This window comes from Schistocerca serialis, chromosome 1 (assembly GCF_023864345.2).
Source record: "Schistocerca serialis cubense isolate TAMUIC-IGC-003099 chromosome 1, iqSchSeri2.2, whole genome shotgun sequence".
NCBI lineage: Eukaryota > Metazoa > Arthropoda > Insecta > Orthoptera > Acrididae > Schistocerca > Schistocerca serialis.
Genome location: NC_064638.1, coordinates 339,705,831 through 339,730,701, shown reverse-complemented (window position 1 = coordinate 339,730,701; position 24,871 = coordinate 339,705,831). Strand labels below are relative to the sequence as shown.

General features: G+C 43.4%; 1 protein-coding gene across 1 annotated transcript in view; it reads right to left on the bottom strand.

Annotated features, from left to right (window-relative positions):
- Nucleotides 1–24,871, bottom strand: part of LOC126457355 (uncharacterized) — a 72,560-nt gene that overhangs the window by 11,133 nt on the left and 36,556 nt on the right. Inside the window, exons 2-3 of the mRNA XM_050093589.1 lie at nucleotides 16,146–16,424; nucleotides 4,065–4,430 (exon numbers count right to left, since the gene is read on the bottom strand). Coding sequence (XP_049949546.1) covers nucleotides 4,068–4,430; nucleotides 16,146–16,421 — 639 coding nt within the window. The 5' untranslated portion in view covers nucleotides 16,422–16,424 and the 3' untranslated portion in view covers nucleotides 4,065–4,067. The remainder of the gene's footprint in view (nucleotides 1–4,064; nucleotides 4,431–16,145; nucleotides 16,425–24,871) is intronic.

The window sequence follows — 24,871 nt, the reverse complement described above, 5'->3', positions numbered from 1 at the left end:
GGCAATGGAAACCACTGCATTAAAGACACGTAACGTGTATACACAGGACATGTGGCCTGTATTTGAAGAAGTGTCATGACGATCTCTTCATTGGCAAAAGATTCCGGAATAGTCCCCCATTCGGATTTCCGGGAGGGGACTGCCAAGGGGGAGGTTACCATGAGAAAAAGATTGAATAATCAATGAAAGGATAACGTTCTACAAGTCGGGGCGTCAGAAGCTTGAACGTGGTAGGTAAACTAGAAAATCTGAAAAGGGAAATGCAAAGGCTCAATCTAGATATAGTAGGGGTCAGTGAAGTGAAGTGGAAGGAAGACAAGGATTTCTTGTCAGATGGGTATCGGGTAATATCAACAGCAGCAGAAAATGGTATAACAGGTGTAGGTTTCGTTATGAATAGGAAGGTAGGGCAGAGGGTGTGTTACTGTGAACAATTCAGTGACCGGGTTGTTCTAATCAGAATCGACAGCAGACCAACACCGACAACGATAGTTCAGGTATACATGCCGACGTCGCAAGCTGAAGATGAACAGATAGAGAAAGTGTATGAGGATATTGAAATGGTATTGCAGTTTGTAAAGGGGGACGAAAATCTAATAGTCATGGGCGACTGGAATGCAGTTGTAGGGGAAGGAGGAGAAGAAAAGGTTACAGGACAGGCTTGGGACAAGGAATGAAAGAAGAGAAAGACTTATTGAGTTCTGTAACAAGTTTCAGCTAGTAATAGCGAATACCCTGTTCAAGAATCACAAGAGGAGGAGGTATACTTGGAAAAGGCCGGGAGATACGGGAAGATTTCAATTAGATTACATCATGGTCAGACAGAGATTCCGAAATCAGATACTGGATTGTAAGGCATACCCAGGAGCAGATATAGACTCAGATCACAATATAGTAGTGATGAAGAGTAGGCTGAAGTTCAAGACATTAGTCAGGAAGAATCAATACGCAAAGAAGTGGGATACGGAAGTACTAAGGAATGTCGAGATACGTTTGAAGTTCTCTAACACTATAGATACAGCAATAAGGAATAGCGCAGTAGGCAGTACAGTTGAAGAGGAATGGACATCTCTAAAAAAGGCCATCACAGAAGTTGGGAAGGAAAACATAGGTACAAAGAAGGTAGCTGCGAAGAAACCATGGGTAACAGAAGAAATACTTCAGTTGATTGATGAAAGGAGGAAGTACAAACATGTTCCGGGAAAATCAGGAATACAGAAATACAAGTCGCTGAGGAATGAAATAAATAGGAAGTGCAGGGAAGCTAAGACGAAATGGCTGCAGGAAAAATGTGAAGACATCGAAAAAGATATGATTGTCGGAAGGACAGACTCAGCATACAGGGAAGTCAAAACAACCTTTGGTGACATTGAAAGCAACGGTGGTAACATTAAGAGTGCAACAGGAATTCCACTGTTAAATGCAGAGGAGAGAGCAGATAGGTGGAAAGAATACATTGAAAGCCTCTATGAGGGTGAAGATTAGTCTGATGTGATAGAAGAAGAAACAGGAGTCGATTTAGAAGAAATAGGGGATCCAGTATTAGAATTTGGAGGCAGAAGGGATAGATAACATTCCATCAGAATTTCTAAAATCATTGGAGGAAGTGGCAACAAAACGACTATTCACGTTGGTGTGTAGAATATATGAGTCTGGCGATATACCATCTGACTTTCGGAAAAGCATCGTCCACACAATTCCGAAGACGGCAAGAGCTGACAAGTGCGAGAATTATCGCACAATCAGCTTAACAGCTCATGCATCGAAGCTGCTTACAAGAATAATATACAGAAGAATGGAAAAGAAAATTGAGAATGCGCTAGGTGACGATCAGTTTGGCTTTAGGAAAAGTAAAGGGACGAGAGAGGCAATTCTGACGTTACGGCTAATAATGGAACCAAGGCTAAAGAAAAATCAAGACACTTTCATAGGATTTGTCGACCTGGAAAAAGCGTTCGACAATATAAAATTGTGCAAGCTCTTCGAGATTCTGAAAAAAGTGGGGGTAAGCTACAGGGAGAGACGGGTCATATACGAGAATATGTACAACAACCAAGAGGGAATAATAAGAGTGGACGATCAAGAACGAAGTGCTCGTATTAAGAAGGGTGTAAGACATGACTGTAGCCTTTCGCCCCTACTGTTCAATCTGTACATCGAGGAAGAAATGATGGAAATAAAAGAAAGGTTCAGGAGTGAAACTAAAATTCAAGGTGAAAGGATAGCAATGATACGATTCGCTGATGACATTGCTATCGTGAATGGAAGTGAAGAAGAATTACATGATCTGCTGAGTGGAATGAACAGTCTACTGACTAAACAGAATGGACTGAGAATAAATCGAAGGTAATGAGAAGTAGTAGAAATGAGAACAGCGAGAAACTTAACATTGGGATTGATGGTCACGAAGTCAATGAAGTTAAAAAATTCTGCTACCTAGGCAGTAAAATAACCAATGACGGACGGAGCAAGGAGGACATCAAAAGCAGACTCGCTATGGCAAAAAAGGCATTTCTGGCTAAGAGAAATCTACTAATATCAGATACCGGCCTTAATTTGAGGAAGAAATTTCTGAGGATGTATGTCTGAAGTACAGCACTGTATGGTAGTGAAACATGGATTGTGGGAAAACCGGAACAGAAGAGAATCGAAGCATTTGAGATGTGGTGCTATAGACGAATGTTGAAAATTAGGTGGACTGATAAGGTAAGGAATGAGGAGGTTCTACGCAGAATCGGAGAGGAAAGGAATGTGTGGAAAACACTGATAAGGAGAAGGGACAGGATGATAGGACATCTGCTAAGACATGAGGGGATGACTTCCATGGTACGAGAGGGAGCTGTAGAGGGCAAAAACTGTAGAGGAAGACAGAGATTGGAATACGTCAAGCAAATAATTGAGGACGTAGGTTGCAAGTGCTACTCTGAGATGAAGAGGTTAGCACAGGAAAGGAATTCGTGGCGGGCCGCATCAAACCAGTCAGTAGACTGATGACCACAAAAATAAAACAAAAAAAAAAAACAAGAAAAAAATAAATAAAAGTAGATGCAAACAGCTGTGGTACCGGCAGGAAGGACATTCGGCCACCCCTTCCAACTAACCTTGCCAAATCCGATTGTAACCACGCCGACCCTGCGAAAACTGGGGGACAAAGGCGCAAGCAAAAGAAGAAGTTCTTTTAAGATAGCTACGCTGACATTTGCATGCGGGAGTGAAGTGATGTGTGCTAATTTAGAGAACTTTAATCTGAGTGATCATATATTCCCATATTAGATTCTCGACCGACAACTTAGATGAGCTTCCACCTCACAAAGCTCATAATAAAGAAAATGTGCGTCACTATCGTATTGGTGGAAATTTCCCTGCTACCTTAAATTTTTTAATGAAATACTTGAACATCTGCCAGTCCACCCGCAATAGAATAAATGTACGTAGCTATTCAGTTAACTGTTGGTAATGCGGGTGCCAGGTTGAGATTCATTGGGAGAGTCCTTAGAAAATGTAGTCCATCAAGAAAGGAAGTGGTTTACAAAACACTCGTTCGACCTATACTTGAGTATTGCTCATCAGTGTGGGTTCTGTACCAGGTCGGGTTGACTGAGGAGATAGAAAAGATCCAAGGAAGAGCGGCGCGTTTTGTCACAGGGTTATTTGGTAAGCGTAATAGCGATACGGAGATGTTTAGCAAACTCAAGTGGCAGACTCTGCAAGAGAGGGGCTCTGCATCGCGGTGTTGCTTGCTGTCCAGGTTTCGAGAGGGTGCGTTTCTGGATGAGGTATGTAATATATTGCTTCCCCCTACTTATACCTCCCGAGGAAATCACGAATATAAAATTAGAGAGATTTGAGCGCGCACGGAGGCTTTCCGGCAGTCGTTCTTCCCGCGAACCATACGCGACTGGAACAGGAAAGGGAGGTAATGACAGTGGCACGTAAAGTGTCCTCCGCCACATACCGTTGTGTGGCTTGCGGAGTATAAATGTAGATGTAGATGAGTGAAAAAGTCCACTAGCTACATTGCTTATTGACCACACTGGTATACACTGTAAACAATGTCAAGTTACCTGCTAGTCCTGTAGGTCCAGCATGTAAATCGCGATCCTGTCGTGCGGCTGTGGCGGCTGCGCCGGCATATCGGTTTGACAGTACGGCTTCTCGTAGACGAGCCGCATGCCCGCTTGCTGCGACAGCTTGGCGGAGAATGCGCTGGTACAGAGGATGAGCGCCAGCGGCAGCCGCAACTCCTCCTTGGCCATCCGCAGCGACTCCGCCAACAGCGCCGCAGCCAGGCCGCGGCCGCGCGCCGAACTAGCCACGGCCAGGATGCGCACCTCTAGCGCGCACCGAGCAGCCGTCCGCGACCACACGTCCGCCTCGGCCCACACCGCGCGCAGCACGCGCAGCACCGTGCGCAGCACTTCGTCCTGCGGCTGCAACACCGGCACACCCTCCTGTCAGTACAGCCACAGAGTGGAAATACGTCTGGAGTTATCCAGAGCTGTGCAAAACAGATTTTGTGTTGTCACCATGGTCACGTAACCACTGGAAGGTGAAGGTTTGCCCGTGATGCTCCCTATTAATTTTGAATGTCATTACATGACTAGTGCTGTAGATTTTATTCGACACCTGAAATAAACTAGGCTCTTTCCTTGTCCACGTGACTCAGGTCAGATGTACCTGGTGTTATTAGGAAATGGACATGTATCAAGCTATCAGGCATCATACAACTGGGACTAATTACATGTGGGGTCCCACAAGGTTCCATTTTGGGGCCATTACTTTTTCTTGTGTAAATCAATGACCTTTCATCAGTACCATTACCAGGTGCCAAGTTCGTTTTGTTTGCCGATGATACATACATTGCAATAAATAGCAAATCAACTGTAGTCTTAGAAAGATCAGCTAATAAAATATTTGTGGAGATTAATCACTGGTTCCTAGCCAATTCCTTCTCACTAAACTTTGAAAAACACACTACATGCAGTTCAGAACTTGTAAGGGTTGTCCCAAGAGTATATGCCTAACATACGATGACAAGCAGATAGAAGAAGTGGACAGTGTTAAATTCTTGGGATTACAGCTTGATAATAAATTCAACTGGGAGGAGCACACCACAGAACTGCTGAAGCGACTTAACAAATCTCTATTTGCAATGCGAATAGTGTCAGACATATGCTTACTTTCATTCCATAATGTCATATGGGAATACGTTTTGGGGTAATTCATCAAGCCAAGCTAAAGTTTTCCGGGCACAAAAACGTGCAGTAAGAGTTATATGTGGTGCGAACTCAAGAACATCCTGCAGAAGCGTGTTTAGGGAACTAGGGATACTAACTACTGCTTCCCAATATATGTATTTCTTAATGAAATTTGTCATTAAAAATATATCACTTTTTCAAACCAACCGCTCAATTCATGAAATCAATACTAGAAATAAGAATAACAAGGATTTAAACTCACTTAGTCTTGTACAAAAAGGTGTGCATTATGCAGGAACACACATTTTCAGTAACTTTCCAGCAGCCATAAAAAGCATAACAACCAATGAAATTCAGTTTAAGAGAATCCTAAAGGATTTATTGGTGGCCAATTACTTCTGCTCCGTTGATGAATTTCTCAGAAAAACCAACTGATTTGTGTATATACATAAGTACAATATAACTTCTGCACAATGTCAGTGCAGTTATGTGTTCCTTATAAATATGTGTGTGTGTGTGTAAGTACAATCTAACTTCTGCACCATTTCAGTGCAGTAATGTGTTCATTGTAAATAAGTATTATATTAGTTGTATTACACGTTTATTACCTTATAAATAAATAAAAAAACTTTTTTATTTTAAATTGAGTGCATTAGTATTTGTAAAATGACTCTTTCATATAGTGTACATTAAAAAATGACGATCATTCCACTTGGGACCTGTGGAATGGTAATTAGCTTATTTGTTTTAGTTGTAAATATTTTTCATGTATTGTTGTTATTCTGACATGTTCTACATCCTGGAGGACCTCCTCACTACGGATCAATTGGAATGAAAGCAGATATAATCGAATCTAATCTAACATTTTCTTTCTGGGACAGCCACAATTATTTTTAGGTTTCTATGGCACTGTATAGTGTGGTGTCACCGCCAGACAACACACTTGCTAGGTGGTAGCCTTTAAATCGGCCGCGGTCCATTAGTATACGTCGGACCCGCGTGTCGCCACTGTCAGTGATTGCAGACCGAGCGCCACCACACGGCAGGTCTAGAGAGACTTACTAGCACTCGGCCCAGTTGTACAGCCGACTTTGCTAGGAAAGGTTCACTGACAAATACGCTCTCATTTGCCGAGACGATAGTTAGCATAGCCTTCAGCTACGTCATTTGCTACGACCTAGCAAGGCGCCGTATTCAATTGATATTTATTATGTGAAGCATGTATCATCAAGAACGATGTTCTACAATTGTGGATTAAAGCTAAGTATTCCAAGAACTACGTTCTTTTCTTTATAGGACAATTACTTTACCTTGTTCCAGACCTCACGCCAGACTGCGTGAGCTTTTAACGCGTGCCTTTCGGCTTCCTCTCATTGTGACTTGGCTGTCTTGCCATGCCACTACATATAGAACTGTCGAGTCTGTTCTAATACACTTCTCTACTATGGCATTGCAGAACGGCTTGCATGTATCTTTGAAAATGCCTCGAAAAATAGCGAATTTGCCCAACATTGGCGATGATACAGTCTACTCCTTCTTTACTTCATTTCGATATTTGTGCATTTCTGTCTTTTTTGTACGTTAGCACATAATTTTGCATACTGGTAACACCCTGGCGTCTTATTTAGCACATTCTACGTACAAGCTCCCACTAAATACAGTTATTTACAAGTAGAAACAAATCAAATAACTGTTGAAAACGTGTGCGACATATTTATCTCTCAAGCTTGCGTCCACCTTCCTCCCCGTCCCACTCACAAAGAGAAAAACAATGTACTGCATTGTACATGAACTTCTGATACTATAGCCCTTCAGTGTGATCTGTTGAGCAGACCATTATAATACTATGAAGGTAATGGACAATATTACAAAAAGAAAAAAAGAAGTTAGCTGTCCTATTATGTATCAATATTTATGCATGTTAATCAAATGTTGAACACAATAAGCAGAAGAAAAAAATCGAACAAAGCTGCCGAATTTGTAATAAAATGAGTATACCATTTGAGTGTTTCGTGTGTTTGTGTCTTTGTGTGTGTTTGGCTTTATCTTCTTTCTGTTACCCATTAATGAGATAGAAACCTAATCTGTTGACTTCCTACTGATTTACCTATACTTACATTCCATATGTTGTAGCTTTTATTTATTTCACAGGTTCTTGTTTTATGTTGCACTTAGCACATATTTAATTTCTTCTTAACTATCAGTTCTCTGTACTGTAAAAACACAAACACACAAACACACACACACACACACACACACAAACACACACACACACACACACGCGCGTGCACAGGCAGAGACATACTGGTTTCTTCATATGCTATCCAGTTACATTACGTGATCACCTTTCGACATGCTGAATAACCACCTTTTGGGGCGCTGTCCACTGCGAGACGTGCATGAAAAGAGTCAGTGAGACACTGGAAGGTATTAACAGGAATGGGACCCATGTCGACTCCAATACAGTGGCCAGCTGCGCTAGGTTTCCGGTCTGAGGAGCTGTGGCGCGAACAGACCCACTGAGGTCTTCCCACAGATTCTCGATTAGGTTTAAATCCTGGGAGGGTGGTAGACAGGGGAGAATGCTAAACTCATTCTGGTGCTATTAGAAACACGCACGTGGACTACAAACCATGTGACACATTCCTTTGTCCAACTGATAGATGAAATCTTGAAAAGGAGAAACAAACTGCATATAGGGGTGGACATGGTCAACAATGATGGATGCATACTTTTATTGATCCACTGTGTCTTACAGAACACGATATCATCTAAGGAATGGCAGGAACACATTCCACAGACCATGACGCTCCCTCGTAATTTGCTTTCAGACGTATCATGCCGTACACGCCAACGGCCATTTGACGGAGCTTAAGGCAATTTGCCACCACTCAATGGGCGACTGGTTGCATTTTGTTTTTACATATTACACGTTACAAGAGCCAAAGAAACTGGTACACCAGCCTAATATCGTGTAGGGCCCCGCGAGCACGCAGAAGTGCCGCAGCATGATGTGGCGTGGACACGACTAATGTCTGAGGTAGTGCTAGAGGGAACTTATATCATGAATCCTGCAGGGCTGTCCATAAATGCGTAAGAGTACGAGGAGGTGGAGATCTCTTCTAAACAGCATGTTGCAAGGCATCCCAGATATGCTCAATAATGTTCATGTCTAGGGAGTTAGATGGCCAGCGTAAGCGTTTAAACTCAGAAGAGTGTTCCTGGAGCCACTCTGCGGCAATTCTGGACGTGTGGCTGTCGCGTTGTCCTGCTGGTATTGCTCAAATCCATCAGAACGCACAATGGACATGAATGGATGCAGGTTATCAGACAGGAGTTGAAGGTGATCAGACAGGATTCTTATGTACGTGTCACAGACGTATCTAGACATATCAGCGGTCCCCTATCACTCCAACTGCATACGCTCCACACCATTACAGAGCCTCCAACAGCTTGAACATTCCCCTGTTGACATGCAGGGTCCACGAAGTCATGAAGTTGTCTCCATACCCGTAAACGCCCATCCGCTCGATGTAATTTCAAACGAGACTCGTCAGACCAGGCAACACGTTTCCAGTCATCAACAGTCCAATGTCGGTGTGGGCGGGTACAGGCGAGGAGTAAAGCTTTATGTGGTGCAGTCATCAAGAGTACACGAGTGGGCCTTGGGATCCGAAAGCCGATATTGATGATGTTTCGTTGAATGGTTCGCACGCTGACACTTGTTGATGGCTCAGAACTGAAATCTGCAGCAATTTGCGGAAGGGTTCCGCCTCCGTCACATTGAAAGATTCTCTCCAGATGGCGTTGGTCCCGATCTTGCAGGATCTAGTTCCCGCCGCAGCAGTGTCGGAGATTTGATGTTTTTCCGAATCCTGATGATCACGGTACACTCGTGAAATGGTTGTACGGGAATATCCACACTATCATCACGACCTCGGAGATGCTGTGCCCCATCGCTCGTGCGCTGACTACAACACTATGTTGAAACTTAAATCCTGATAACGTGCCATCGTAGCAGCAGTAACCGATCTGACAACTGCGCCACACACTTTTTGTGTTATATAGGCGTTGCCGACCGATGTGCAGTATTCCTTGGCACTTCAGTGTACTTCAAGGTCCCCAATTTCGATATTAGGTTTCCGATTAACCTCATTTCTACCACTCTACATTACTTTCGTCAATTTTCGCTTTATTCTGTATCAATGTTCTGCGAACAGTATATTCAGTACGTCCTGTAATAATTCTTTCTCGCTTAGTTTGAGTGTAGTAATGTCACCAGCGAATCTCATCATCGATATCCTTTCATGCTTGATTTTAATCCCATCCCTGAAAATTTCTTTTATTTCCGTCTTTGTTTCTTCGGTAGACTGAACTGTTGTGGACAAAAACTTTTAATCAGAGCATTTCGTTCTTTATTTTCCAGTCTTATTGTTCCTTCTTGATTCTTATACAAATCATGTATTACCTGCCTTTTCCTGTAGCATACAATCACTTTTTCTGAGAATTTTGAACATCTGGCACTATTTTACACTGCTGAACTCTCTTTCTTGGTCGACGCTTTCAATGAACGTATCCTCATTTTTCTTGTCTTGCTTCCATTATGAAGCGCAATGCGTCTCTGGGTCAGTTACCTGTCATTAAGAGGAACTGAGAATCATGTAACAGAATCTCGATTTTCTTCTCCATTCTTCTTTGTCGAATTGAACATCATGTAACAGAATCTCCATTCTTCTATACATTGTTCTTGTAGACAAGTACGATGCAAGAAACCATTACTATGACTATGCAGTACTCACTTTTGTCTGCCACTGCTGCCTTTGGAACTGAGTTGTCGATGTTTTTCCGTGTCTGATGATATGTCTCCAGTCTCATAGATTCTACACACCAACTTCGATAGTCGTTTGGCTGCCACTCCCCATATGATTTTAGGAATTTCGGAGGATCGTTGTCTATGGCTTCACCCTTATTTGACAGTGTGTCTTCTAAAGCTCTGTCAAATTCTGGCTGTAATACTGACTCTCCTAGGTCTTCAAATTTACTTCCATTTCTTCTATTATCACGTTATAAGACATATTCTCCCCCTCACAGATGCGTTCAGAGTATTCGTGCCGTCTACCCGTTCTATGCTGAACGTTTAGCAACGGAACTTCTCCTTCAAGCTTAATATTTTTCATCCCGGAACCACGTGGCTGCTACGGTCGCAGGTTCGAATCCTGCCTCGGACATGGGTGTGTGTGATGTCCTTAGGTTAGTTAGGTTTGCGTAGTTCTAAGTCTAGGGGACTGATGACCTCAGAACCATTTTTTGCTTAATATTTATAGCTTTGTCTTTAATTTTACCAAAGTTTCTTTCGCTTTTTCTCTGTGCCGAATCTGCTTTTTCGATCACCATTATTGTTCGATTTCTTTACGTTCTTCCTGCAACCATTTCGTCTTAGCTTCCATTCACTTTATGCTCGTTTCAGTCGTAAGTTGCATACAAGTATTCCTGTCTTTTTCCTAGCATTTTTGTACCTCCTGCATTCGTCGGTCAGTCGGAATATTTCTTCTATTACCCAATGGTTCTACGCAGTTACCTTCCTTGGACATACATTTGTCAGTCCAGCTTCTGTGGCAGCTGTTTCGATATATGTGTATTCCTCTTCAATGGAACTGCATACTGTGGTATTGTTTTCGCATTACCCGAATCCTCAGGAAATTTCAAATGCATATCATCGTTCGTCAGCGTAAATTCTGCCTGGCGATTCTCTTAAGCTTCATCCGTCTCTACATCATAATAAATTAGGATCAGGATCTAGATCTGATCCTGGGTTTGGATTACAATACATATCTGATATCAAAATACCTGTCCCACCATGACGTAATCCGGCTGGTATCTTCACGTGTTTCCACCACTTTTCCATGTATACCTCCTATTTTTGTGGTTTTTGAACACTTCATTCGCTGTTACTACCTGAAGTTTACTGTATAACTTCACTGTCTCCATTCAGACACTGAGTTACTCATTCAGTGCCGCTTAGACGGTTGAGCAACAAGGGTGGCCCATTCTTCCGGGTGTCCCGCAGACACAGCTCTCCATCGGTACGGTTAACAGGTGGGTAATTGTTTGGGAGTGAAATGATGTGGCAACTGGAAACGTATTCCAAAGTTGAAGTATGCCATACAGCACAATTCTTGTACGTAAAACGTCTAACTTGCACATAGATTCGCCTTTACATTCTGGTGGTGTATGGACCAAATACAATGTCGTGTCCATCCGTAGTGAAAGCGTGCCAATAATTTTACCAAGGCAGCACAAACAAGCATGATGCTAATCAGGAAGTCTAGATCTAGCACAATGCGGTTTACGTAGACTGATGAGCCAACAGATGATGACCACTGCCCATCAAGAAGGTGAATACCTCCAGGGTAAATTGTGGGCATGTGACGCAGTAAAGAAAGAATGTAAGAGGAAGAGAGGTGAATAGGCAGCCATTATAGCGAAAATACAACTATTCACATTGGTATGTAAAATGTCTGAGTCTGGCGGCATACCATCTGACTTTCGGAAAAAATATCATCCACACAATTCCGAAGAGCGCAAGAGCTGACAAGTGCGAGAAATATCACACAATCAACAGCTCAAGCATCAAGGTGCTTACGAGAATGATATACAGAAGAATGAAAAAGAAGATTGAGAGCGTGTTAGATGACGATCAGTTTGGCTTTAGGAAAGGTACATACACCATAGAAGCACTCCTGACATTGCGGTTGACAACGGAAGCACGAATAAACAGAAATAAAAACATATTAATAGGATTTATCGAACTGTAAAAAGCGTTCGACAATGTGGAATGGTCTAAGATGTTCGAAACTCTGAGAAAAATAGAGGTAAGCTATAGGGAGAGACAGGAAATATATGTACAATATGTACAAGAGCCAAGAGGGAATAATAAGAGTGGATGACCAAGAACGAAGTCCTCGGATTCAAAAGGTTGTAAGACACGGATCTAGTCTTTCGCCCCTACTGTTCAATCAGTACACGAAAGAAGCGATGATGGAAATAAAAAACGGTTAGGAGTGGAATCAAAATTCTAGGTGAAAGGATTTGCAGATGACATTGCTATCCTGAGTGAAAGTGAAGAAGAATTACAGGATCTGCTGAACGGAATGAAAGCTGTAATGAGTAAAGAATATTGACTGAAAATAAATCGAAGAAAGTCATAAGAAGTAGCAAAAACGAGAACAGCGAGAAACTTAACATCAGGATTGGTGGTAACGAAGTAGATAAGTAGATGAAGTTAAGGAATTCTACTACCCAGCCAGTAAAAGAAACAAACGGAGCAAGTAGGACATCAAAAGCAGAGTAACACCGGAAATAGGGCTTTCCTGGCCAAGAAAATTCTACTAGTATCGAACATAGGCCTTGATTTGTGGAACAAATTTCTGAGAATGTACGTTTAGAGAACAGCATAGTATGTATGAGAAACATGGACTGTTGGAAAACCAGAACTAAAGAGAATCGAAGGATTTGAAACGTGGTGCTACAGACAAATTTTGAAACTTAAGTGGATTGATAAGGTAAGGAATAAGGAGTTTCCAAGCAGAATCGATGAGGAAAGGAATATGTGGAAAAACTGACAAGGAGAACTTTATGAAAGACATCATATTTACGCCAGTGACTAAAACTTTCTTTATTTAACGATTGAAATTTCGGCCTTAGAACATTATCAAGTGCAGATTTTTGTGGCTTTAGGCCATATCAATTTAAAATAAGCTGACACATTTATATGTCGTTGTCATTAGTATTTAAAACATTCGTGACGCTGTTACAATCGTCAAATAAAGAAAGTGTTACGGTCACTGGCGTAAATACTCTGTCTTTTATAAAGTTCTACATGACTGTAAATCCCAGGTACAAAAAGTAAATTGGCAAGGAGAAGGTACGCGATGATAGGACATCTGTCCAGACATCAGGGACTCACTTACATGGTACTAGAGGGAACTGTAGAGGGAAAAACAGGTCGATGGTTGGGGCGTCATCCCGGCAAATGGTTACCTGAAACACTGACAGGACCACAGATGCAGGTGAGGCAGAATTATGCTGGTACATTTAGTTGATTTTCCATGAGACCTGCGGTGGTATTCGAAGGCATTATAAGAGCAATGAACTGCGTGAACATTATTGTGGACCAACTGCATCGCTTGAAGTCTCCCGCTATGGCGATGACATATTCCTACAGGGTAACTGTTGGTGTTTCAAGGTCAGAATCGTACTGCAGTTGTTTGATGGGCATTACAGTGACCTCAAATTGATGGTCAGGAAATGTGCCCAATGTGTACTCTTTGGAACACATATCGGGCGTTACCTGTATGCCCGTAGACCACCATCCCGTAATCTGATGGAATTGCTTGATCTGTCTATACTATCCTCTATTCGTCTGACCAGAAGTCCTTGTCTTCTGTCCATTTCAGGTCACTGAGTCTACTATAAAATGAAGCTTACAATTTCTGTTGTCAGATTTTTAGATTTACTACCATATTCTTGATATACGACGCTCCGATTTGTAGATTTTTTTTGTTGATTATTCAGATTTTTTTTTGTTACGGTTGCCTCTCCTTAGGCATTCACTTCCACAGATTTGTATGAGTGACTAACCCAGAATTTATTTTATCAGTGGAGGGAGCACTATGAATTTTTTTCCATTACAGGCCATATGTTCTTGGACAGACATAGCGTGTCTTTAATTCAGTGGTTTCCAATGCAGAAGGCCTTCTGCATCCTCATGCCGTTGATCATTGCGAATTCCTCCGAATTCTAGGGGCAATTTCCCACACTTAAGACACCAGTATATCCCATACCTCTGCCCACTCCTCCGCTCTCTTTGACGAGGCTGTTCGTAGGACGAATTTGACTTCTAGTAGCGGAAATCTTAGGCCAACCTTGCTGATGATATTTACTCAAAATTTATGTAGTAGCTGGGATAGAATCTGCGAGGATAGAACCTGGGACCCATCATAGTTTGATAAGCAGTGAAAGACGCTATCCCTAGTCCACGAACTACATCAGAAGTTCTTGTTTATTTATTTATTTCCTTATTTTTTAAATTGTTTGGCACTCCGAGGATGCTTTGTAAGGCCGCCAGGCGGCCTTAACGGGGCCGATAGATCATCTAATTACAAATGTAAATATGGCCTTTTGTATAGAAGTCGTTAAGGGTTTTGTGATGCACACACGTTCCAGATAGCTAGGTCCAAATGCAAGAGGAAACTCCCGCCAAGTCTTTTAGGTGACGGACAGTGGTTAAGCGATTTCTCTTCCACGTCTCGTTTTCAGCTGTAACCAGCGAATGCATAGGTTTTAGAACGTCAGCAGGAAGACCAATCTCTGCTGAGCTCACAATTCTACTTTTCACAATGAATTATACACTACTGGCCATTAAAATTGCTACACCAAGAAGACATGCAGATGATAAACGGGTATTCATTGGACAAATATATTATACTAGAACTGACTTGTGATTACATTTTAACGCAGTTTGGGTGCATAGATCCTGAGAAATCAGTACCAAGAACAACCACCTCTGGCCGTAATAACGTCCTTGATACGCCTGGGCATTGAGTCAAACAGAGCTTGGATGGCGTGTACAGGAACAGCTGCCCATGCAGCTTCAACACGATACCACAGTTCGTCAAGAGTAGTGACTGGCGTATTGTGACGAGCTCGGCCACCATTGACCAGACGTTTTCAGTTGGTGAGAGATCCGAAGAATGGGCTGGCCAGGGCAGCAGTCGAACATTTTCTGTATCCAGAAAGGCCCGTACAGGGCCTGCAACATGCGGTCGTGCATTATCCTGCTGAAATGTAGGGTTTCGCAGGGATCGAATGAAGGGTAGAGACAAGGGTCGTAACACATCTGAAATGTAACGTCCACTGTTCAAAGTGCCGTCAGTGCGAACAAGAGGTGACCGAGACGTGTAACCAATGGCACCCCATACCATCACGCTGGGCGATACGCCAGAATGGGGATGATGAATACGTGCTTCCAATGCTGTAAACCGAACCTGGATTCATCCGAAAATATGACGTTTTGCCATTCGTGCACCCGGATTCGTCGTTGAGTACTCCATCGCAGGCACTCCTGTCTGTGATGCAGCGTCAAGGGTAACTGCAGCCATGGTCTCAGAGCTGATAGTCCACGCTGTTGCAAACGTCGTCGAATTGTTCGTGCAGATGGTTGTTGTCTTGCAAACGTCCCCATCTGTTGACTCAGGGATCGCGACGTGGCTGCACGATCCGTTACAGCCATGCGGGTAAGACGCCTGTCATCTCGACTACTAGTGATACGTGGGCCGTTGGGATCCAGCACGGCGTTCCGTATTACCCTCCTGAACCCACCGATTCCATATTCTGCTAACAGTCATTGGATCTCGACCAACGCGAGAAGCAATGTCGAGATACGATAAACCCCAATCGCGATAGGCTACAATCCGACCTTTATCAAAGTCGGAAACGTGATGGTACGCACTTCTCCTCCTTACACGAGGCATCACAACAACGTTTCACCAGGCAACGCCGGTCAATTGCTGTTTGTGTATGAGAAATCGGTTGGGAAGTTTCCTTATGTCAGCACGTTGTAGGTGTCGCCACTGGCGCCAACCTTGTGTGAATGCTCTGAAAAGCTAATCATTTGCATAACACATCATATTCTTCCTGTCGGTTAAATTTCGCGTCTGCAGCACGTGATCTTCGTGGTGTAGCAATTTTAATGGCCAGTAGTGCAATTAAGAAGGAAACAACATTACAGAGAAAGTCCGATTGTAATTACATTATTTGAGCTACGTGGTACAGAGGTGAAAATATTCACAGAAAATATGAAAAGTGGTGAAGAACAAACGCAAATAACTAGAGGAACATGTAGTACGATAATTCAGACGCAATCTTGCTCTTACTAGGGCGGCGCACCTGTAGTTGTTTCTTCTTCTCGTGGACTTCGGGCGAGACGATGCCGTTGATGCACATGCCGACGGCCTCTCCGGTGCTGGCGTCCTCGGCGATCAGTGAGTGAGGTTCGTCGAGCGCCGAGAGGAACAGCAGCTGGTCCGTGGGCGGTCCCCTGGTGTTGCCCAGAGCGACGTTCATCGGTTCGTCCGGGTAGAAGGCGGTTCTCGCCAGCCGCTCCACGCGGTCGCGGTCCGATGGCTGCGCCCGCACTATCCTAAAACCCTCCGGCGTCTCCATGCTCTGCGGGTACACGGAATGGTAATGCGCACGTAGTTCAACGGTCACAACAGTAGTGAGCAATGCTGCTTCAGTTCCAGCGATACAGCTCACCTCGTACTGATTAGCTACTGCTCTCCTGATAAGATAGTGCTTGTTATGTGTTACTCTCAGCCAGCGTGCGATGACTACGATTTTATCGAGAAAATGGCATCTACGTGCAAGGCCAGATTGTGCATGGACACGATAGAAAAGAAATGGCAATTTTACGGAGCGTTCATTAGAATATAAAGTTCATTACAATATTAAGCCGTTCTTGGTGGGAAAAAGAGGTCGTCCCTTTAAATATTCAGTTGAGACATTGCAAACAAAGAAGTTATGTGGGAAATACGCCCCACCTACTATAGTAATAATAATGGCGTGTGACGAGAGCCTCCCGTCGCGTAGACCACTCGCCTGGTGCAAGTCTTTCAATTTGACGCCCCTTCGGCGGCTTGCGTGTCGATGGGGATGAAATGATGATGATTAGCACAACACAACTCCCAGTACCTGAGCAGAGAAAAATCTCCGACCCAGCCGGGAATCGAACCCGGGCCCTTAGGATTGACAGTCTGTCACGCTGACCAATTTTTTTTTAATCTCATTTTGTTCTCTTTCATTCGTTGTATCTGCTCAGGCGGACGTCGTAAGACACCCGTTTAGGTTCGTTGTTGATCGGTGAACTCAGTTTTTTTATTACAGAGAGCCGGCAAAATATTGACTAACGCGAAACTTGAACCCGCGAAACTTGAACCCGCGAAACATGTGTGTCCATGTACAGGAAGGCAGCACGGACGCCTTGGAGCTCACAAGATGACCGAAACTGTGGGTGTTTTCACAGTTCTCTCCCGCAAAACGGCCTCCCAGTAGCTTGGATTACAGGAGTACGCCACAACTCCCAGCGACCAGTCAGCTACCGGGGGCGGACACCTAGTATGGTGCCAGTGAAGGACAGAGCTTGCAATTTTGATCGACGTTCTTCAAGTGTAGCCAAAGTCAACAAGTGAGCTCCTCTAATCTCAAACGCTCCTCCTGCACGTACCATGCTGCCTTACGCAGCCAGATTCAGCGTCAGAACCTCAGGGGAACGGACAAACTCTTTCGATGAAACGGTCTTAGTTGGCACGTATGCCACAATAAATTATAGCTGAGTAATATAAAACTTAAAAATTCAAAGTTCTAATTAGTCTGCCTATGTGGCATGTCCATCGCCTAGGTCACACAGATGTATAAAATGTACGTAAGAGTGAAAATTATTGTATGCGAACGGTGCCCCACAGCCAGTAAACAAAGAAGTGACGCGGACGAAAATAAGTTGATGATTGAACAAAACCTTTCACTAACTAGCAGTTTAGATCATGTTGTTATTGTTGTGGTCTTCAGTCCTGAGACTGGATTGATGCAGCTCTCCATGCTACTCTATCCTGTGCAAGCTTCTTCATCTCCCAGTACCAACTGCAACCTACATCCTTCTGAATCTGCTTAGTGTATTGATCTCTTGGTCTCCCCCTACGATTTTTACCCTCCACGCTGCCCTCCAATGCTAAATTTGTGATCCCTTGATGCCTCAAAACATGTTCTACCAACCGATCCCTTCTTCTAGTCAAGTTGTGCCACAAACTTCTCTTCTCCCCAATCCTATTCAATACCTCCTCATTAGTTACGTGATCTACCCACCTTATCTTCAGCATTCTTCTGTAGCACCACATTTCGAAAGCTTCTATTCTCTTCTTGTCCAAACTGGTTATCGTCCATGTTTCACTTCCATACATGGCTATGCTCCATACAAATACTTTCAGAAACGACTTCCTGACACTTAAATCTATACTCGATGTTAACAAATTTCTCTTCTTCAGAAACGATTTCCTTGCCATTGCCAGTCTACATTTTATATCCTCTCTACTTCGACCATCATCAGTTATTTTACTCCCCAAATAGCAAAACTCCTTTACTACTTTAAGTGCCTCATTTCCTAATCTAATTCCCTCAGCATCACCCGACTTAATTAGACTACATTCCATTATCCTCGTTTTGCTTTTGTTGATGTTCATCTTATATCCTCCTTTCAAGACACTGTCCATTCCGTTCAACTGCTCTTCCAAGTCCTTTGCTGTCTCTGACAGAATTACAATGTCATCGGCGAACCTCAAAGTTTTTACTTCTTCTCCATGAATGTTAATACCTACTCCGAATTTTTCTTTTGTTTCCTTTACTGCTTGCTCAATATACAGATTGAATAACATCGGGGAGAGGCTACAACCCTGTCTCACTCCTTTCCCAACCACTGCTTCCCTTTCATGCCCCTCGACTCTTATAACTGCCATCTGGTTTCTGTACAAATTGTAAATAGCCTTTCGCTCCCTGTATTTTACCCCTGCCACCTTCAGAATTTGAAAGAAACATAAAATGTCAAGCAAGCACTCACAGTACAATAAAGTACACCATATGAGGTTATGTTATAGTCTTAACCAATAAAAGAGCATAAAGAATCACGACTACAATAGTGATATGGAAACATTCAGTAATTATATGCCCTGTTCAAAATTGTACCTGTTGTACTCATCCAGGATAAAATTCTATACTGTAAACTATACAGGTACATCATTCACATACCCTGAATAGCCAAAGAAACTGGTGCACCTGCCTAATATTGTGTAGAGACCCCGCGAGCACGCAGAAGTACCGCAACACGACGTGGCATGGACTCGACTAATGACTGAAGTAGTACTGGAAAAAACTGACACCATGAATCCTGCAGGGCTGTCCATAAATCCGTAAGAGTACGAGGGGGTTGAGATCTCTTCCGAATAGCACGTTGCAAGGCATCCCAGATATGCTTAATAATGTTCATGTCTGGGGAGTTTGGTGGCCAGCGGAAGTGTTTAAACTCAGAAGAGAGTTTCTGGAGCCATTCTGTAGCAATTTTGAACGTGAGGGTTGTCGCATTGTCCTGCTGTAATTGTCGAAGTTCGTCGGGATGCGCAATGGACATATACGCATGCAGGTGATCAGACAGGATGCTTACGTACGTGCCGCCTGTCAAAGGTCGTATCTAGAAGTTCAAGAATCCCATACCAATCCAGCTGCACACGTCCCACACCATTACAGAGCCTCCACTAGCTTGAACAGTCCCTTGCTGACATCCAAGGATCATGCATTCATGATGTTGTCTCCATACCCATATACGTCCATGCGCTCGATATAATTTGAAACTCGATTCGTCCGACCAGGCAATATGTTTCTAGTCATCAACAGTCCAATGTCGGTGTTGGGGGGCCAAGGCGAGGCATAAAGCTTTGCGCCGTACAGTAATCAAGTGTACACGGGTGGGCCTTCGGCTCCGAAAGCCCATGTCGGTGATGTTTCGTTGAATTGTTCGCTGCATTGAAATCTGCAGCAATTTGCGGAAGGGTTACACTTCTGTCACGTTGAAAGATTCTATTGAGTCGTCGTTGGTCCCGTTCTTGAAGGATCTTTTTCCCGCCGTAGTGGTGTCGGAGATTTGATGGTTTTCCGGATCCTGACATTCACGGTACATTCGTGAAATGGTTACACGTGAAAATCCCCACTTCATCGCTACCTCGGAGATGCTATGTGCCATCGCTCGTGCACCGTCTGTAACACCATGTTCAAACTCACTTAAATCTTGATAACCTGCCACTGTAGCAGCAGTAACCGACCTAACAATTGCGTCAGACACTTTTTGTGTTATATAGGCGTTGCCGACCGTAATACCGTATTCTGCCTGTTTACGTATCTCTGTATTTGAATACGTATACCGATACCAGTTTCTTTGGCGCTTCAGTATATAAGAAACAGTCAAATGGAAACGAGACAGAGGAGAAACATGATTAAACTACTTATTATTTCAAGTGCAGTCACCATAACAGTTAATGTATTTATCCCGCTGCGAGACAAAACTATCGATGTCTTCAAGGAAAAATGTTAGCGGTTGCCTACGGAGTCATGATTGTACCCAGACATGCAACTCTTCGAAGCAAAAACGACGGCCACCAATGACTTTCATCATGGTTCCAAAAATAAGGAAATCACGTGAGGAGAGGTCGAAACTGTATGGAGGACGTGTAAGGGGTTCGCAGCGAAACGTCTGCAATGTAGTCAAAACAACGGTTGCAACATATAGGTGGGCATTATCCTAGAACGGAATGATGACGTCCATCAACATTCCTGAGCGTTTGGACTAGATGGTGTGCTTCAACGTCTACAAAGTGTTCACATGAAGTGTTGACATATGGTGCCATTCTGTTACAGGGTAATGCCCGCCCACGTATAGCCAAGGCTGTTTACGTTGTTTCCACTGCGCTGCAGACGTTTCGCTGGAAAGCCCTTAGACACATCCTCCATAGAGTCCTGTTCTCCCCCAATGTATTTCCATATATTTGCAGTCATGGAGAAAGACATTGGTAGCCGTCAATTTGCTTCGGACGGAGTGGAGTACACCTGGGTGTAACCACGGTTCCTTGGATCACCACGTACGATTTTTCCATGAAGGTATTGATCGTCTTGTCTTATAGTGGGATAAATGTATTACCAGTTATTGCGATTACTTTTGAAATAACAGTTTAGTTTCTTGCTTTTCATCTGCCTTGCCCTCATTTCACTGTCTCTTATAACTACCAACGGCACAGAGGGCCAAAGAAGGCAGCGGTGCAAGTGAACATGTGGTTAACGCAGAAACTTGGACAACAGAATGATGTGGGACATTTAGGAATTGTTGATATCGTCGGCCAAAAAGCTATAAGTTAGGTCTTCTGTTGGAATCTAAATTGTCTGGCTCTACACAGTCATAGTTATTTTCATATCTTAGAAAACATTTCACTCACTATTGATGTTTGAATATATGAAGAAATTGTTTTCATCCTCGTTAGCGGACTCCAACATCAGAATTCAGAATAAATTTTGTCATTTGAAATGCATATTAATAATACTGAATATTCAATGTTTCTTTATCACAATGTGCTTTTGAAATCACTTGCTCCTGTATTCGAATTGGATCTGATGAAAGGTGTTATTTTTGTGTTCAGGAGTATAACATAACCACGAGTAAGAGAATAATGATGTGTTAATGGCATTAGAAGTTTAAATTTGTGTACACGGTGTCCCAGAAGTTATGCGACAAACTTCGATGGGCTGTAGAGGCTGTCTTGAGGAACAAATCGAGGATAGGAAACAGTGTCCGAAAATGTCATCGAACGACACTACAGATCATCGAATTTACAGTGGCCGGCGCCTGCCACTAGGCCATCCCTTAGGCAGCAGAACTGGCTTTGAACGCTGACAGGCCGTACGGGGAGTGTCTCGCAATGTTGCTTGCTATTCAGTATTGGTGACCGATACTTGTCGTCTATTTGTTCCTCAATATCACCTCGAGGTTTGTCACATTTCTGGGACACCTGTGTATATTTTAGTGAACATTTATCACGTAATATTGGCCGACCGGGGTGGCCGAGTGGTTCTAGGCGCTACAGTCTGGAACCGCACGACCGCTACGGTCGCAGGTTCGAATCCTGCCTCGGGCATGGATGTGTGTGATGTCCTTAGGTTAGTTAGGTTTAAGTAGTTCTAAGTTCTAGGAGACTGATGACCTCAGAAGTTAAGTGCCATAGAGCTCAGAGCCATTTGAACCATTTGAACGTTATATTGAATGGTCTGCGGTGGAGCAGAACTCCGTAAGAAACTACGTGCAATGATGAGCCGAAACATTATGATCACTGCCCATCTCGAGACTTAACGCCACTTGAAGGCGTTGCAGACGTATGACACGGTAAGTAAAGTACATCAATCTGACCAAAAGTATCCAGGCACTCCTATTTAATGCGGAATTAACTACTACGTGTCACGAGAGGCGGACCTGGTAGTATGAAAGGAGGTGGGGAGTATATGATGTCAGTTGAGAAGAAGCATCAGTAGAATAGGTCGGTATGGAGAGAGCAGTGACGGAGGACTCACTGGAAATTACCTGAATGACAAATCCATTGCGGACACTGAAACCCTTCTGAAGCTGTTGCTAGTAATGTGACTGTGATGTGGAAACGTGAAGGAACCACCGCAGCTTGGTCAAGTGGTATCGTGCTACTGTCGTGAGTAGTTTTGAGCAGCTTTGGAAAGCGGTTGAAGGACGGTGAAACCAAGAAGAAGCGACAAGGTGTCCACGCTTCGTCACAGAACGCGGCATTCAGAACCAAGCCCCGTCTGTGAATCGGAAATGGAAGTAAGCTGTGATAGCTATGACGACAGTGTACAATGTTTCGGAGCACATCGTTCAGCGCAAATGGTTAAACATGGGTATCCACAGATGACGACCCAGCGACATGTCAGTTACGATTACAGTGGGCATGACATCATCAAAATTGGACCATGGCTGAAAGGATACATGCCGCTTAGTTGGACGAGTCACGTTTCTGGTTACAGAAATTCGATGATCGGGTCCACATACGCTGTCGTACAGGCGAACGGCTACTCTAAAACAAACACCGGGCTACAGTCACATGTTGGTGAGGTCAGTGTGGCACTATGACGGATAACAAGTTTTATTGAGAACCCTTGGGAGACATACATGTCTCCATCCAAATAACGTGCGCTACCAATTGCTCAAAGGAGCACACAGGTTACTACAGGAAGTCATTGCATAGTATTCTGTGTGACTAAAAGCTTCGTTGGTGATGCACAAACTATAAGAAGTCAGTGACAACAGCCGCTGGACAATCAGATTGGTAGTTTGTTGGGGTTTCTGCCTACAGTTAGGAAATATGTGTAAGCCGATCACATGATAGACTGGATCAAACAATATGGCAACCAAGAATATAGAACTTATACTTGTGATTCAAGCACCAGACTGGAACGAAAAATAAGATCACCGATGGCCCTCGTACATCGTTTTGGGTATGATACCTGTTTTAATTCTTTGCAGATTAGTCTTCTTACTACATACCTCACTGCAAGTAACAAATTATAATAAAGGAGATGTGAAATGCTGAGTATTTCATTAATCAAACAGTAATGAATCATCCATAATCAAACTCTGATATTTTACCTATCTGGAGGGACCCTAATTACCATGTGGGCCTCTTCATTATAAGCTTCAAAGGGGCGAGGTTAGCGGATGTATATACTTTCTCTTCAAAATAAAATGTTCCGTTTTTCTCCTGAACTTCTGTGGGATCATAATCAAGAAACCTACTTGGTTGTCTACGGGCCACGTTGTAATTTAGGGAATGGTGGTGCAAGTATTGACGATGCTGTGTCCTACACTTCTGTCTACCCTCGGTATGGATGAAACTGGCGAATTGCTGTAGGTCAGGTCTCCTTCCCTCCTGTGGGTCACACAGCACTGGCTATATTGTGTATCAACACAACGGCTGACCAACACCAAAAATTATATTCCGGTGGACTCCACAGAAATGTGCGGTGCCAGCTCCCCCCCCCCCCCTCCCCCCCATGGTACTTGCACTGTTATATGCGCTGGTACCTGCGTGGGACTATTTGCCTCTGAGACCACATGTCCGTGGGAACATTATCCACGTATCACTCCGCCAAGCTTGTACTGAAGTTGTCATCTCGTCACAGAGCGAGCAATTACAACTTCAGCACCAACGAAGGAGGATCTCAATGAGTCGCCAGCACTCACAGCTGGAGCTCTTGCTTGCACTGTGTTCCTAGGATGATACACGTCGGTTGACTTCGATTTTGTGATATTACCAAGTAGTTTTCATCAGTGATGGATGTCCAATTAGAATAGAATAATTTCAATGTTGTCAGTTATCGCTTATGACTTAGTGATGGCTAAGATTTATTATTTCTGTTGTGGAACCACATCAGGATGATTACAGCTTTTGTGTGTTCGGACTTCACGGAATTGCTCCCTGAGAAATTGTTTAGTTTTCTGTGTTTTTGTAATAAAGTATTGATTATTACCTGGAAATCTTATTTGCGTGTGTGGACTCACTCTGGTCACCACAGATGATTCTGACGAGGCTGCAAGACTCTGAAGTTTAGCAACATTCCTAGTCTGGACGAGGACATCTTCAGAATTTTCGTGTCATTTGGCCGATTTAATAATACTACATTTATCGTAGTTTCACGCTAAATCGAACAGCAAGTTAGTTCCCAGCTCCCCAAACAATGTGAAGTACGTTAATCACACATGAGTGATCAGCTGACAGAAAGTTGATCAGCAAGCCAAAAGCTACGACATGTTGGCACTACCGATGGGCAGTCCTTGTTTTTAGGAGAGTTTTTCTCCTGCAGGCGGAAAACAGCAAAAGACGTCCTGCGACGAAACATACAAGATCTACTGCATGAAGGCCGTTACGGTGTTGTTTTGACAAGACGGATGTGTACTGACGAGATATTCACAGAGACATTCAGCACACTCTCACCAACTGCCACCCTTGCCAGAAACACCAGGAATT